Source organism: Daucus carota, chromosome 1 (assembly GCF_001625215.2).
Source record: "Daucus carota subsp. sativus chromosome 1, DH1 v3.0, whole genome shotgun sequence".
Lineage (NCBI taxonomy): Eukaryota > Viridiplantae > Streptophyta > Magnoliopsida > Apiales > Apiaceae > Daucus > Daucus carota.
Genome location: NC_030381.2, coordinates 10,702,814 through 10,719,052, shown reverse-complemented (window position 1 = coordinate 10,719,052; position 16,239 = coordinate 10,702,814). Strand labels below are relative to the sequence as shown.

The 16,239-nt window shown below is 34.1% G+C and overlaps 1 protein-coding gene and 1 non-coding gene across 3 annotated transcripts; one reads left to right on the top strand and one right to left on the bottom strand.

The window, feature by feature from the left end:
- The first annotated feature begins 8,856 nt into the window (after positions 1-8,856).
- Positions 8,857-14,021, top strand: LOC108210503 (two-on-two hemoglobin-3). 2 transcript variants are annotated; one of them, XM_017381835.2, is made up of 5 exons: positions 9,068-9,206; positions 10,198-10,302; positions 12,488-12,618; positions 13,405-13,549; positions 13,651-14,021. In XM_017381835.2, the coding sequence occupies exons 2-5, from the start codon at positions 10,253-10,255 to the stop codon at positions 13,745-13,747; spliced, it is 423 nt and encodes a 140-aa protein (XP_017237324.1). In that variant the 5' UTR covers positions 9,068-9,206; positions 10,198-10,252; the 3' UTR covers positions 13,748-14,021. The 2 variants fall into 2 exon arrangements, with proteins under 2 accessions (XP_017237316.1, XP_017237324.1); XM_017381827.2 differs by lacking the exon at positions 10,198-10,302 and having other exon boundaries at positions 8,857-9,206.
- Positions 14,022-15,432: 1,411 nt separating this feature from the next.
- LOC108210494 (uncharacterized) lies at positions 15,433-15,970 on the bottom strand. Its single transcript, XR_010291306.1, has 3 exons — positions 15,897-15,970; positions 15,736-15,822; positions 15,433-15,552 (listed from the first exon to the last, which is right to left on the bottom strand). It is a non-coding gene; the product is annotated as an uncharacterized LOC108210494 (transcript).
- Positions 15,971-16,239: the final 269 nt, after the last annotated feature.

Genomic DNA, 16,239 nt, shown 5'->3' with positions numbered 1-16,239 from the left:
CTCCCAAGACTGGAGTACTGCAAGACAAAATGGACAAACTTGATTCAGTCCAGCTGGTGAAGAATGACAGAGGAGATAATATTCTTATCTACTTCATGTCTGATGGAACAGTGTTTAGAGTACTTGAAGCAGATCTCTATGCTAAACACTGGGAGGAATTGAGATATGTAGCACACATATTTCAAGTGAAAAACAAGTCATGTCAACATATCTCCAACCTGCTTAAGGATCAAATCAGAAGAAAGATGGGGATTACAGGAAATAAAAATGCTGGACCTTTCATTCCTAAATACCTCAATCATAAAGGACAGCTGGTGGAGATGAAGAAAAATTCAGCAAAAATTGAAACAATAGGTGGAATCAGAACTCTTGCATTGAATGAAGAGTCTGATAAAGCTTACAATATCAGGCTGGATAGGGACTTGAAGAAGAACAAGATCTATGACCTCAGAGCTGCAATTTATCAAACTGGAGTTTCAGATCCAGAGCTGAGAGAGATCAAGAGACAAATGATTACAGTGCTTGAAGAAGCTGAAAGAGAACTCCTCAGAGAGTATCTACAGACAGCAAATGGTGTCTATGCAGCTAAGGAGTAAAGTATCTGTAAGTTTTAAAAGTTTTCTGTTATATAGTTAAACTCTGTTGCATTTGACTTAAATGTTTTGACATCATCAATTATCTGTTAACTTGCACATAACTGATTTATGCACAAGTTGGGGGAGATTGTTAGATATAATTGATGATTACTAATGTTCTTAAAGTTTGTTTTAGAACAGGAATCATCAGAGTTTAATCTGGAAGCTGATCAGAGTTTAGTAAAGTCTGACAGAGTTTGATAAAGTCTGACAGAGTTTGATAAAGTCTGACCAGAGTTTACATAGTCAAGACTCGTCAGAGTTTACACGTGGAAAGAGCTCAGAAGCGGATATACTTCAAGGAAGGATAGAAGCGGAGGAGTGATTTGCTGACTATGGAAACTAAACAGAAAACTGGAGCAATCTTTGATTGATAGAATTTATAGCAGATTTATAGGATATCAAATCAGAGATTGATTTTGTAACTGTGTCTATATAAACACAGATTAGGGTTACTCTAGATGAGTTGAGTTATCGAGTACATTGTTAAGAACCCTAGCAGCTCTTAGTGATACAATATAAATCACTGAGAGAGTTTTTGTAACCATTAAAGCTTTGTGAATATAAGAGTTTATTACTTTCAATCTCTTATATTGTCTTATTGTGTTACAGATTGTGATCACTATATCAGATTATATAGTGAACTTATAGGACCTAACAGAAATCCTTCATCATCAAGGCCTTGAATTTTCTTGTCATCAAACATCACATGAACAGATTCCATAACAATGTTTAATCTTAGATTGTAGACTCTATAGGCTTTTCTAGCTGCATATCCAACAAAAATCCCTTCATCTGCCTTTGCTTCAAATTTGCCAAGGTTTTCACCTTAATTTCACAATACAAAACACTTGCATCCAAAGACATGTAGAAAGTTTAAAGTTGGCTTCTTTACTTTAAACAATTGATAGGGTGTCATTCCTTGTTCTTGATTTATCAGAGAGATATTTTGAGAGTAACATGCTGTGTTAACAGCTTCAGCCCAAAAATATGTTGGTAATTTTGATTCTTCAAGCATTATTCTAGCACCTTCAATAAGAGTTCTGTTCTTTCTTTCAACCACACCATTTTGTTGAGGGGTTCTTGCAGCAGAGAACTCATGGTGAATTCCTTTTTCTTCACAGAAGCCTTTCATTGTGGAATTCTTGAACTCAGTTACATTGTCACTTCTGATCCTTGATACTTTCCTAATTGGATCAATGTTGTCAACTATCTTAATGTGATTGATGATGATTTCACTTGCTTCATCCTTGGCATGGAGAAAATAAGTCCAAGTAAATCTTGTAAAATCATCCACAATCACAAGACAGTATTTCTTCTTTGAAATAGACATGATATTGACTGGTCCAAACAAATCCATATGTAGAAGCTGTAGAGGTCTATCAATTGAAGATTTTAATTTGCTTTTGAAAGAGGACTTTCTTTGCTTTCCAATTTGACAAGCATCAAGAGACCATCTTTGGAAAATTCCAACTTTGGCAGTCCTCTAACAAGATCTTTTCTCACAAGGTCATTCATAGACTTGAAATTCAAATGGGACAGTTTCTTGTGCCATAGCCAACTATCATCCAAACTTGCTTTGCTGAACAAGCAAGTGAGAGAATCTGCACTAGTAGAGTTGAAGTCAGCTATGTAGACATTTCCCTTCCTATTTCCAGTTAAAACCACTTTGTTATCTTTCTTGTCAGAAATAACACAGGCTTCTGTTGAGAACCAAACTTGATATCCTTTGTCACATAGTTGACTGATGCTAAGCAAATTGTGCTTAAGACCTTTAACTAATGCAACATTATCAATGATGACATTCCCTTTTGAGAAGCCATATCCCAGAGTAAATCCTTTGCTGTCATCTCCAAAGGTAATACTAGGGCCATCTCTTTCCTCAAACTTACTGAGCAGGGTAGAGTCTCCAGTCATGTGCCTTGAACATCCACTATCAAGGTACCAAAGATTCTTTCTTCCTCCCTGCACAGATCCAAAACAATTTAAGTTGATTTTGGTACCCAAGCAGTCTTTGGTCCAGTTTTGTTAGAAACCACCTTTGGTTTAGAAGCATTACTTTCTTTGGATTTGAAGGTTCTGAAACAACTTCATCCTCAGAGTTATGCTTCTTAACTTTAGGCATCATAGCAGAATTAGAAGAACCAACTTTAGGCATCATAGGCATATGTTAAGCCTATTTGTATTTAAGAGTATCAACTCAACTCTGATAAGAAAGAAAGTAAATAGCAAGCACTATTGAAGGAATCCGTACGAAGAACGTCAAGTGATTTATTAAAATCACATGTCTGAAGAATTTCAGAATTAGAAGAACCAACTATGATGCCTATTGCATATGCTCAGAGTTATGCTTCTTAACTTTAGGCATCATAGGCATATGTTAAGCCTATTTGTATTTAAGAGTATCAACTCAACTCTGATAAGAAAGAAAGTAAATAGCAAGCACTATTGAAGGAATCCGTACGAAGAACGTCAAGTGATTTATTAAAATCATATGTCTGAAGAATTTCAGGATGCTGCTGCACACCACTGCAAGAAGTTCATTAATATGTTCAAGCCTCAGTGTACACATAATATTTTGTAGCACGTTCAGAAGTCCAGAAGGTATAAAGTTTTAATACTTTATTTATTCAGAAGATTCCAAACTATTCTACTTATGAAGAAGAACTACAAAGACAAAGACTCGACGAACAAGCCACTTCTCAAATGTTTAATTGATAAAGAATATTTGATTCAGCTAGATACAGATGAACCAGACAGTACATTTGTGTGTCAGCTACTCAGATTAAATATTCTGCATCAACAATAGGTGGTCGTTCAATCAAGACAAAGAATCAGATCTTTTAAAGGAAGTCAAAAGACCTGCTGCTGAAGGAAATGCACTATATAATTATTTAATTAATTATTTCACATCTCAAAATAATTATATGAGTTATATAATTTATTTATTAAATTGATTCACATTTGAATTAATTTAATTTATGAATTTATATAATCAATATAATTAAGTGAATAATTATTGAATTAATTATATAAAGAAAATCTATTGTTTTATTGTTTTTGGGCACGGCATGTCAATCAATTAGATTGTCATCCCGCACGCTGATATGTGCGTTCTGGCAGTTGGCATGACAATCAATTTGATTGTCATACCGACTGATCCAGGCATGACAAGCAAAGATTGTCATACCAAGATCAGAAGGCATGACAATACAATAGATTGTCATACCGACTGTTCAAGGCATGACAATTCTTTAGATTGTCATACCGAGTTCAGTAGGCATGACAATCCAATTGATTGTCATGCCACTCCTTAACTTAATGGCCAAGGTCAGTATGTCATACCGATGGTTTTATGGTATGACAATCCTTTAGATTGCATACCTTACCATTTGTGCCATGACAATGTATTAGATTGTCATACCTATCAATGTAATTGTCATAGCACTTGTTTAGTTTGTCATAGCACTTCCTAGGATTTTCATGCCTAGCTTTGTCATACTAGTTCAAAGGTTTGTCTATAAATATGGCTTCAACCTCTTCATTTGTTCTTGTTCATTGCATTGTAAAGCTTTCAAGTTGTGCTAAACTTGCTATTGTTATATCCACAGTTTTCTGTGCTTTGATCACTCGGTTGTTTTAATCCGCTAAGTTAGAATACTTCCTGTCAAATTTATTCTACGAACTAGTGGACATTAAAACGACCCATATTAATTATATAACGACTTAAAAATTGTTATATTAATTAATTTAAATCTGATTAACAAGTTATACTCCAATTAGGTTATTCCGCCGCGATTATTTTGTGACGATTGTATTCAACCCCCCCTTCTACAATCGTATCTGGACCTAACACCAACATTGGTAGAGTTCACAGGAAATTGATTGACAAAAGCATGATTCATGTTAACATGATGTATGGGCATACCAGACATGTTAAATGCACCAAAATAAGGATTAGGCATGAATTGCATATTAGCATATTGAATGGGGGCATTTGGGAACATAGGCATATAGGGCAAGTGAGCATTCATCATAGGATTAGGCATGCAATGATCAATTAAAGCATTTTTGTAATTAACAGCAAGATGATTAACACTACCACATTTAGAGCAAGTTTTTTTAATAGCATTTTTGTCAGGTGTGTAATCATTTTTTTTATTGATCCCAACTTTTCCATTCCTAGAGCTCTTCTTCTTTCCTTTTCCAGCCTCCATTCTTTCTCCACTGTGACCAATCCCTTCTTTCTCAGTTTTCTTGAAGCTACCAGATTCCTTCACAAAATTCTTATTGACGGGCCCATATTTCTTATCCAGCTTTTTAAGTTTGTCTTCATCAACTGCTGTTTGATTCTTCGATGGATAGCTTTCATCTGTTGATGGAGTATTTATCAATGGATGATCACTATCCACTAAGAGATTAGATTCATCTAACAACTTTTTGTTCTTCTTCCAAGAATTCTTGCAAGAATCCTCACGAACTTGTGTGGAACACATGTTCTCAAGAACATTCCTAGAATCTTTCCACTTAGCTATTATCTCTTGTTCCCTTTCCAATTGCTTTTTGAGAATTTCTTCTCTTTTCTAAACAGCCAACAACTCATCATTGGCAAGCTGAGAAGACTTTTTGAATTAATCCAATTGGATTAATTCAGTCTCAAGCTTCCCATTTCTTTCAGCAAGCAAATCATTAGTCCCTTTAATTCCAACATTTTCTTTTTTTAGAGATTTAAGAGAGACTCTTAGATTATAAATTTCATTAGACATGTCATCAATGATTTGTTTGCACTCAGTCTTAGTAAGACCAGATGTGTTGGTGGTTTTTACCTATCCATTGCTGGTGGTGGAAGAGTCAGCTTCATCTCCAATTGCCATCAAGTCAAGATTAACATGCTCCTCATTGTCAGAGTCACCTTCATCAGCAGCCCAGTCATCATCCTCAGTTATGAATGCCTTTTCCTTGTTCTGCTTGAGTAGATCAAAATATTTTCTTCTGTAATCTACATTTTCAGAAGATGATCCTTTCTTCTCAGCAGAGGGTCTTCTGCACTCATTAGAGAAATGTATAGGTAGACCACAGTTGAAGCATTTGAACTTTGATCTATCAACCATACCAGATGGTTTGGATTGATTTCCTCTGTTGAATGGTCTAGAGCTGACAACATTTCTTTTGAATTTGAGTTTGGAGAATTTTCTGGCAAGCAAGGCTAAATGCTCATCAAGATCATTTAGCTCATCTTGGGCTAAAGATTCCTCATTTTCTTCAATGATTTTTCCTTTATTCTTTCCAGCTTCATTCTTTCCTTCACAAGCACTGTTGCTTGAGGCTTTACCAGCAACTACAGATTTTAATGCCTTCTCCTCTTCTTCTTCCTTTTCAGCTACAAGAGCCACAATTTTCTCCTTTTTAGAATTCTTTTCTAGTTCTTCATCTTGCTGTATTTCAAGCTCATAGGTTTTTAAGAATACCATAAAGTTTGTCAAGTGAGTATTCATTAAAATTTTGAGCCTATCTTAAAGCAACAGTCATGGGCTTCCAATCTCTAGGCAAGGCTCTTAAAAATTTGAGATTTGAGTCCTTGACCAAATAGATTCTTCCATACAGCTTTAATCCATTTAACAGTTTTTGAAATCTGTTAAATAAATCATATAAAGATTCTCCAGATTTGGAGTGAAAGCTTTCATACTGTTGAACAAACAGTTGCATTTTGTTTTCCCAAACTCTATCATATTCAGACTACAAGAGAATATTAAAACTAAAACAGAAATTTAAAGAACAAGGATCTTAAAAATTTCAGGTGGATTGTTTGATCCGCCTGAGAGATTTTTATATTAAGAACCTTCCAAGTAAAAATACTTGGCTGCTTACAAAAGAATGAAGAGTAGAAGCTTACAATTTCTTGCTTAATATCTCTACTGCTTTGCTCTTCAGTTCTTGGTGTTTGGATACTTTGAAATGTAAATTACAAAGTGATTCATATACTACTACAAACAAAACTAGTCTGTCAAAGTATTTTCCTACTCAATTTCTAGCTACTACAAATATAGAATTTCTTGGACTTGATACAACATTTGGCAGCTTGAAATTCTTGTTGCTTTGCCAGAAATGGTAGGCTTCGAGGTTCTCAATATTTGACTAAACTGCTTTTGGTTTAGCTTCCAAAACTGGTGCAACATCTGTCACATCAACCCATGTGCTCTTTGTCTTTTACTTGACCTGTAGCTGTCAATTGCTAATTGTCAATTGCTAATTGTCAATTGCTAATATTATCAATTGATAATATCCTTGAACTATCAATTGATATGTATTCCGAATTAGCGATTGATAGTCTTCCTTGAATTATCGATTGATGGTGTTGATGTAGCGATTGATAGGCTCCCTCAATTAGCCATTGATACTTCATGACTAGCGATCGATCTTCACTTCACTTGGATAGATTACATGACTTCACATATTTACAATTATGTCACCCTATCTATACATCCATTGATAGATCAACTGCTAATCTAAAAGTATTCATAATAAGACATCAATTGCTAAGATGCTCCGGCTTTGTTACAGTACCTCATCATCCGTTGATGGGTTAATCTGATCAATTGATACTGTCTTAGCATGCTATCAATTGATCAGCTACATGAAACTTTATTCCATGGAAGAATAAAGTACTTTGTATCATCAAGCATCACATATTCCTAACAATATTAATTAGAAAACATACACCATATGTCTTAACCTTTTTTGAAGTTGTAAACATGTAATCAACGACAAGTTCTGCTTCTAGTAGGACTCTATCGTAGCTTGCTGCTTAAAATCTTGCTATAATTCTGTTATATATAAAATTCTGCAAAACTGGATTATACAAATAAAACAACAGGCTATAACAGTGTCAAAAAATTATGTTAAGCTAATATGATAAAACATGCTAAAGTGTGATAATCAAAACTTGGGATTTACAATATTATTATCTGCTCTAGGACCATACCTCATTAGGATGAAGTTTTGTAATTTTGCGGTTCTTCTAGGAACGACCTACAGATGTAATAGACAAGTTATTTCTAATATTTCAACTCAACAAGTTTACATTAAATAAGCAGTTCAACAAATAAACATGAAGTCCTACATCCCAATTAGCATGATAAGATTTATGAGCCACTATCTGCAAACTTACTAAACAATTACACACGTTATGAAATTTTACATTGTTATGTGAACATTAATCTGATTGTACGGATGAATGAATGATTAGAACATCTCACCAAATACATTGAGCACTTCTTTTGGATATTGACTTGAGCTCCAAGTGATTAAGTGTTCATTTATTCCATTACTTTTATATTATTTTATAGTAGCCTTATCTGAATATAGATTTATATAAAAGAATGTATTATATAATATTAAGTCCACACATAGTCTCGCTAAGCTCTATTTTTTCAATTATGAAAGTATTATAATGTAATACCATTTTTGTGACAATCTAACAATGCACCCAACATTCTTAACAGAGGTTACCAAAAGAATCAAATAAATCAAGCCACGTAAAAATGGTGTAGATTCCATTTTTTTTTTTACAATTTTTAATGTATGATTTTCAGAACATCACAAGAAAACATACACACACACTTGGAATGCATACATAATTCCTTAGTCGTAACGAAAAGGCCGACATTTTTTCCGCAAATTAAATTCGGTAATATCTTTTGGTGATTTTTTTAGGAAATTTAGAAGGTGGAATCAGATATAGCAAGTAGCTAGGCCACTACAACAGAATAATAGTTATTGGCGCCCTATTTGGAAGATAGAGATTTGGGGCAAAATTAGAAGTTTGAGGTGTTTTAGAGATATGACCACTAAAATAAGCTAATATGAGTGTTTGGTAGTTAGTGGATTGAAATAGAGGTTTGGATCCAAAAAGCTAATTTTGAAAAATCTACTTTGGGGAGCTTTTTGGATTAGTGGTTTTAGTTTGTGTCAGAAAAAACTAATCAGTCAGTTATTTACCAAACAATTTTACGAGAAACAACTAATTCAATCTAATTCAGTCAGTTAGTCAAAATAGCTAATTCGATCCGCTAACAACTAACCGCTAACCACTAATTTCAAACAGACGCATTAGTTAGAATCGAGATTCGTTTTGGATGGTCCGACAATGAGCACATAATAACACCAAAAAGCATGAGAACGTATCCCATTGGGACCATCCAAACACGGCCTTAGTGAGCCGCCGCCCATAGTATTTTCACATTCTTCCCACTCATCAAATCAACTGGCCCTCAAAGATTATTTTCAAAAAAAAAAAACTGGCCCTCAAAGATCCTCTCGTTCTTTCTCTCTATATATTTACGCACACCCTTTACAACACACGAGCATAATTCTTGAGTTCAATTCGCTGTTACTGTAAAAAAGAGTAAGAGGGTGTTGGTTATAAGCACTAAAGATGCAATCTTTGCAGCAGAAAGCATCTGGATGGAGTGGGGTGGCAACAGAAGATGCATTCGGGATTGATGAAACCAATCTGTTTCAGAAACTTGGTCTCCAACCCTTCATCAATCTGTCCACTGATTTCTACACCAGGTTACCTTTTTACTCTCTCTCTCTCCCCCTCCCTCCCTCTGTCTGTCTGCCTCTCTCCCTCATTCCCTCCCTCTCTGTATATACGTTGGATGTTTTCATTATATTGTTTCGAATATTATTGCTATTTGAATTGCTTGGTTGTGAAGAGACTGACGGGGGTGTATTCGATTGAGATTTTAATGGATTATTTTTAGTCTATAGATTTTAATGGATTGTATGGGATTTTGATTTTGCGCGGATTTTTGATAAAATGTCACGGAGTTGATAGGATTTAGGTACAATGCCTCAAAATCCCATTGATTTTGGTGGGATTTCAAAAAACTTAAAATACACTGAAGAATGCCACAAAATCCATCATTTTATGAAATGAAAAAAAATCCACCAGCATTTGAATACCATCAGATTTTAATGGATTTTAAACAATCCCAATTGAATACCATCGGATTTTAAAGCATAATTTAAAATCCCAATTGAATACCACCAGAGTTTGTAGCATAATTTAAAATCCCAATTAAATACCTCAAGATTTTAATGGATTTCAAACAATCCCAATTGAATACCCTCAGATTTCATAAATGCAAAAAAATGATTTAAAATCTCAATCCAATACACCCCTCTGATTTGACTTTTTCAAGTCTCTTATGATTGTTAAAATGCTCACGTATTTATGGTTTGATATTTAAATTTCTAGCATATCTGCCATTAATTTAGTAGCGAGCTTAATTTGTCAGACACACACACACCTACAATTGATAATTCAATATACAAGTGCCTGAACCTGGCAATTTTTTTTTTTTAATACCCACCAAGGATCTTTCAGTTTGTTTGATACATCAATTTTTTAGGGGTTTCTCGGTTGAATGAACAATATCATAGAGATGTTGTTGGCTATATATAAGTTTAAGACTTCAATATAATTGTTCAATTAATTCACATATAATATAAAAAATTGACTTTTGAGTAAACCTCTTTCTTAAAACTTGTCTTTCAGTTGTGCAAATTCGGTAGAAATCATCAGGATTTGGATACCCTAGCACGCTTACTGAATGCTCATCTTTATACACATGCATACTCTGGCTGGACTCAGAAAAAGTTGGTACGGTAGTAGTATACAAAAGTATAATGCATTATAGGTCATTGTCGATTGTCACTTGGGCTGCATTATAATTTTGATGGTCATTGTCACTTAAGTTGCAGTTGTGGAACAACATTATGCAGTCACCGTATCTCCCGTAATTTGATGTGAGAATAAATGAATACGCTGGCCTCGTATTTAAATTCCTAAATTTACTATATAATATATATATATTTTTAAAATGCAAATAAGATTTGTAATATATTGATTACTGTCTTCTATAATATAGTATACAGATTAAATTTGTTCTTGGGTTTTAGAAAGGGTACTTGATATTATTGGCTACTTACCTTAAGGGCACTACATATAGTTCAGTAAATAATTCTCTACTTAATTTCGTTTAGACAATAATGAAAGAGTATGTAATTGATTCATTTATATGTTATTGACATAAAAATAAGCTAATTCGTTTTATACTATTATGAATAAATATGTGTTCAGTTTTTGTTGAAAAACATAATTTTATTATATTTACGTACATTTTTCTTAACTAAAATACAAATTCATACATAAACCTTACGTATAGATTTTTTATCTTTAATATTTAAATTATTTTCTTGTGATAAGAAACAAGAAAAAATTTATTATAGTAACGTATATATAATTTTTTATATTTTTAAATCATTTATTTGTGGAGGCCACATTCATGACATTTATTCATATACTTTGAAACTAGATGGACATTTCACATGCACCCGTTCAATAATTTAAGGCTCATTTTGGTAAAGCCCATAGTGGCATAGTGCAATAGGTTATAAAACCAGGGCTTCACACTTTTAGTTTTGTTTCAGCCGCAGCTTCTGCCTGCAATAGTTCTTGACCTCTTATTACAACCGCCATTTTAAAATTTTAAATGTCATAGTTGTTGAACCAGATCACTTTCCTAATAAAATTGGTACGATGTTGATGAGCGATCTGGGACAAATAACCCATTTTGCAGTTCCATGGGCAAACCCATGAACCATGTAATGTCTGGCATGTATAATGGACGACAATAAGAGATCAAAGTTCTTATATATTCAGAAAGATGACTTCAATGACAAGTTTGGTTGGTACATCAATGAAAATATTGTCTTTTCTTCATTAAAGACTTGGATCACCCAAATTTCTTTTATGACAAATTGATATACTGGCGACCAAGCTTTATAGTAGTTCCCACCGTGTGTAAAGGAAGCTTATTTATGCCTTATGGTCTCATGGTATTACCATGTGAGGGCATCCTTACATTAGAAGGAATAATTGATCATGACCCACTGTGGCAGGGACTTGATCTTTAGCTCCTTCGCGAGTAATATCAAAATTTAAGAATATAAGGTTATTGTATCCGTTAATACAAAATAAATGATCTTTATCATTAAGTGCCAACCAAATTGTCAACTTATACTTAAATTCCTCTTCTTTAAAGTATATAAACTTCAATTTATTTTTGTCATCCCTTGTACAAATCCAATAGCTAGCTCAATCCCCACTTCCCTGCAAACTCAATAAAACAGGTATATTAATGTTCAAATAATGTCGACAATAACGAAGCTGGGTAGATATGTACTTGTAGATTATATAATCCAATACTGTCTATTACCTTGAATTTCAGTTCTCTTTTTAAATATTATAAAGTCTTGTATCCTAAGTCTCATCCCTTCTTTGTTTGCAGGATATCAAATGATTTTATATAAAATATCAACATAGACAAATATAGAGAGAGTGTCAAAAATATCAACATAGACATGAAGTTACTATCAAAAATGTTATATCTTTAGCTCTGTATAATAGTATTTATTCATTGCTTATCTGTTGGATTGATGATATATAACTCTCACTTTTACTATTTAATTTCTAATTTCTGTGGTCCTCTTGAATTAAAATGTTATATAAATTTCTTTAGTTACTATTTTTATATGAATCTGTACTTTTTATTATAGCTTGTTATTTTTTAATTATTTATTATTATATTGATTTTTGTTCGGCTGTTTATTTTTCATGTTTTCTTTGTTGTTTTTTTTATTAAGATCATTCCCTAGTGTTCGAAGTTTTGTTACGTTTTCTATTACTCGCTAAGCAATTGAACATGGATACTAAGATTGAGTGGTGATTAAGTATTGTTTTTTTTTTTTCTGATTTCTTGATAAATATTTGGCATGATAAATAGGGTTTATGATGATGAAGAAGAATGGTTTAGATCAATTTTTGCCAATTCGAAGAAAGAAGATGCTATACAGAATCAATATGAATTCTTTGTGCAAAGAATGGGAGGGCCTCCTCTGTATTCTCAGAGAAAAGGTGAGCAAAACTCTAACTTCATGAGTTGTGGACCTTGTGGTGACACTGTTTCCAATATTTCTTTTGAGATTGCCACTTTTGCTGCACTTAAATTTTCTTTTTAATTTATGCTTGACTTACCATTCCTCAAGCTTAAGACGACCTTGTCTTAAGATTGAAAATATGATTTTTCTTGTATGAGGGTGTATTTTTTCCATCTATACTACACTTTATTTATTGACCAGTTATATTATTATTCTTATTGTTGGGAAAAATATTAAAAATTTTGTGTCATGCTTTCTGATCTTGCAAATCATCAGCTTTCTTTGTACATGTCATTCACTTAAATGTCCATTGGTTCCACGGATTGGTCTTAATTGATTGCTCTGGGTCATGGTGATATCTTGAATCCAGTTTATTAGCCGATCATGTCAATGGTTACTTTATTAGTAACTAAAATACATACTTGTATGAACTACTTCTCTCTTTGCCTACTACTTTTGAAGTTTGAAACTTGTACCATATTAAATTTTTTGCTGCCTGTGTAAACTGCTTTCAGAACACTTTTATGTTATGACTTTGATTTTGACATCATTATGTTCTTGGGGCCTTTTTGTGTTTAATTAAGTTTCAACATTTTCAAACAAAGCAAACAATCTGAGCCCTGAGGTGGCTCTTATTTTAGACTTTTAACTAGAATGTAGCAGCTAAGCCACTTCCCCTAAAAAACCTAAACAAACCTATATTAATATAGAAGACTCTGAATTGGGATCAACCTTCTTAATAGTGCAATTTAATTTGTCCCAGGCCATCCCGCACTAATAGGGCGTCATCGACCATTCCCCGTCACTCATCGAGCTGCTGAGAGGTGGTTACATCACATGCAGCAAGCATTAGACAACAGCACAGACATTGATGCTCAGTCAAAAATTAAAATGATGAACTTTTTTAGGTCTGCTCTCTGCTCCACCACCTACTACACTTCTTTGCATTCTGGTTTATTAAACTTATTACAGGACCAGGTTGAGCATGTCTTTCTTTTTTATTCGTCAGGCACACTGCCTTTTTTCTGGTGGCTGGAGATGAGTTGAAAAATTCAAATCATGGAGTATCCCCTAAGCCAGGAGCTAGCAAACCAGCAGCAGCGTAAACAACTTGACTTTCTATCTTGGGGTTCCTTCATGAACATGATTATATGTATACTTCATTCTATCTTACAAAATCACATTGGTTTAAGATGAACTTCCCATCATTCAAGCTTACTGAAATTAAGCTTAAAGATTAGATTTTATATATTCTACGAGTGACAAAGTTTAGATTTATCAATGAAAAAAGTTATTAGTCACACTTCTACTTGTGCTTAATATCATGAATATATGCAATGATTAATGTTTGTATGAATATTCAGTTTATGTTGGTTGATTGATCCATTGCATATTATCATTGTGGCATTTAAAAGAGTCGTGAATTTCAATGTGCATAGTTATACAAACCGGAATAATTGGAAACATGTTTTCATGGTATACAAAATGTGGTAAGCAAGCTGCTATATTTCTTGATTATTCATAATGGAGTTTTTGGGCATATTTCTCGGCAAATCATTGTCATCTATTATCTGGAGTGAGCTTCTGCTGTTTGTCCAACTCCCTAGAGCTTCTGCCATTGTCTGTACAGAAATTCAAGAAACTATTGATGGGGTTCGTGATGAGAATGATATTAAAAAAACTATATGAGAAGACATTTTAGACTTGAGGAGGGCTGTTGGCACTCGGCAGTGCTTTAAATTAGAAATGATTGTGTCTATATATTCATGTACTTTTTTCGTTTAAGTGGTTTGGTTTAGAATATCAAAGTTTTCCTCATGCATCTGCATGGTTATGTTGCTTTGGTTGTTCTAGTATCAGGTACTATTTCGGTGCTTACCTTGTCCTTGAGCCTGAAAACAGGATCCCAGTTCCAGCTGAGTTGAAGTTGGGATTGGCAGTGGGTTACCCAAGAATTGATAAACATTCCTCCGAATGAACCATTGCCTATATAAGGCAATGAGCCTAAAAATTCTGACCTGAACCCTGCAAAAGAAGAAATTTTGTAAAACTTGAATATACGTGTCTGCACGCCAATCTCATGCCAGGTATTTGACCTTCCAAGAACTTGATTTGATCCTGCAAGCCTGTTGTTGTGTCATTCTTGCACCTCTCCCAAGATTGGGACAGATTATTTATGCTTGGCGCCAAAATATATTGAATCTGGAGAAACATTATTACTATCAGTAAATTCGAGTTCAATTACGATTCAAGGCACGATTTAGAATTGCAGTAGAAGTAGGGGTGATCTTGTAGTTTATGTGAGATAAAGAGATGAAAATGTGCAGAAAGCTAACCTGATAAGAATCATATGCAGAACTTATCACAAAAAGAGGCGTTTTGACATGGGGTACAACATATTGAGGATAGAAACACTGAGAAAAGCAAGAAACATGTGACAGATATTAGAATCTCACAATCATGATACAGGGCTGATCATATGGTAGTAAGCCTAGTTGCCTTACCAAGCTTTCAGGCTTCATCTTTGAAGTGCAAGCTTTCGGCAAGTTCTTAATTGATCCCTACAATGATGAAGAGTAGCTTACTGTAAACACTGCGCGTGCATTTGAGAGAGCGAGAACAAGGGAGATTACATGTAATTTAACAACTCTGTCGTAGAATTTTGCAAAGTTGTACTCTCCGAAGACATCCCTCCTGTTGGCAAAACACAAATACCATATACACCTATGTCGATATTCAATCACATAATGCACTGCGAATTGGACACATGGTAACCGAAACCTTACACATGTAGAAAGTAGCCAGCGTCAGAAGCACATTTCACAGTAGTGTGTGCGGGGAGGAGAGAGCGGAATTTATCGCAATTCAGTATTGCTGATAATCCACCAGCTGAACATCCAGAGATGAGAGCCTGTCATAGAAAATATATATGAGATTCTGATAGATCATCAATTTCACATTGAGAATGTTGATAGATTAATTAACGTCACCAGGGAGTCCTGAGTAGCGCTGATTGGCTATCGTGTAAACGTTGTAACCTGTTACGTTTACCAGCTTAACAACAGGTATAGTGGTTGAGTGAAAGATGCCTTACCTTTGTTGCATTGCTCATCCCTTTTCCCAGTAGATCCTTTACAATGGCACTGAAGATCTTTTCTCCTTTGTAATGAAGTTTGTTCACCTGATATAATTATCAAGTTAGTAAAACTCTGTAACAGACTGTATACTCGTGTCAAATCTTTTACAAAAACTTACTGGATCAATGCTGTTACCAGTAAACGATGCACCATCACAATATTTGACAAAAACTCGATTCCAGTTGTAGAAATCTAAATATTTCAATAAAGAAAAATGAACAGATCACTGTGATTAAATTTACATAACTGCAATTCAATATAATCTCCACAATGAATGATTGAATGAACGAAACGGAAAGGCAATATTTACAAGGATTGAGTTCTGGGTGATCGGCAACAACTCCTGTGAAATTCTGTGCTTTCATATATTTAGAAGAACCTAAACCCGATAAATATTTAGTACGATTAAGGCAATCTTCAGTGGTATCACACCAGCCTCCGCCCTAGAATAACAAGAGAAA

Bases quoted from the DNA above. Each gene is read 5' to 3' on its own strand.
- LOC108210503 (XM_017381827.2), top strand. From the start codon at position 9,070: ATGCAATCTTTGCAGCAGAAAGCATCTGGATGGAGTGGGGTGGCAACA. The intron at 9,207-12,487 runs GTTACCTTTTTA...CATGATAAATAG, and splicing joins TCCACTGATTTCTACACCAG to GGTTTATGATGATGAAGAAG. The intron at 13,550-13,650 runs GTCTGCTCTCTG...TTTATTCGTCAG, and splicing joins AAAATGATGAACTTTTTTAG to GCACACTGCCTTTTTTCTGG.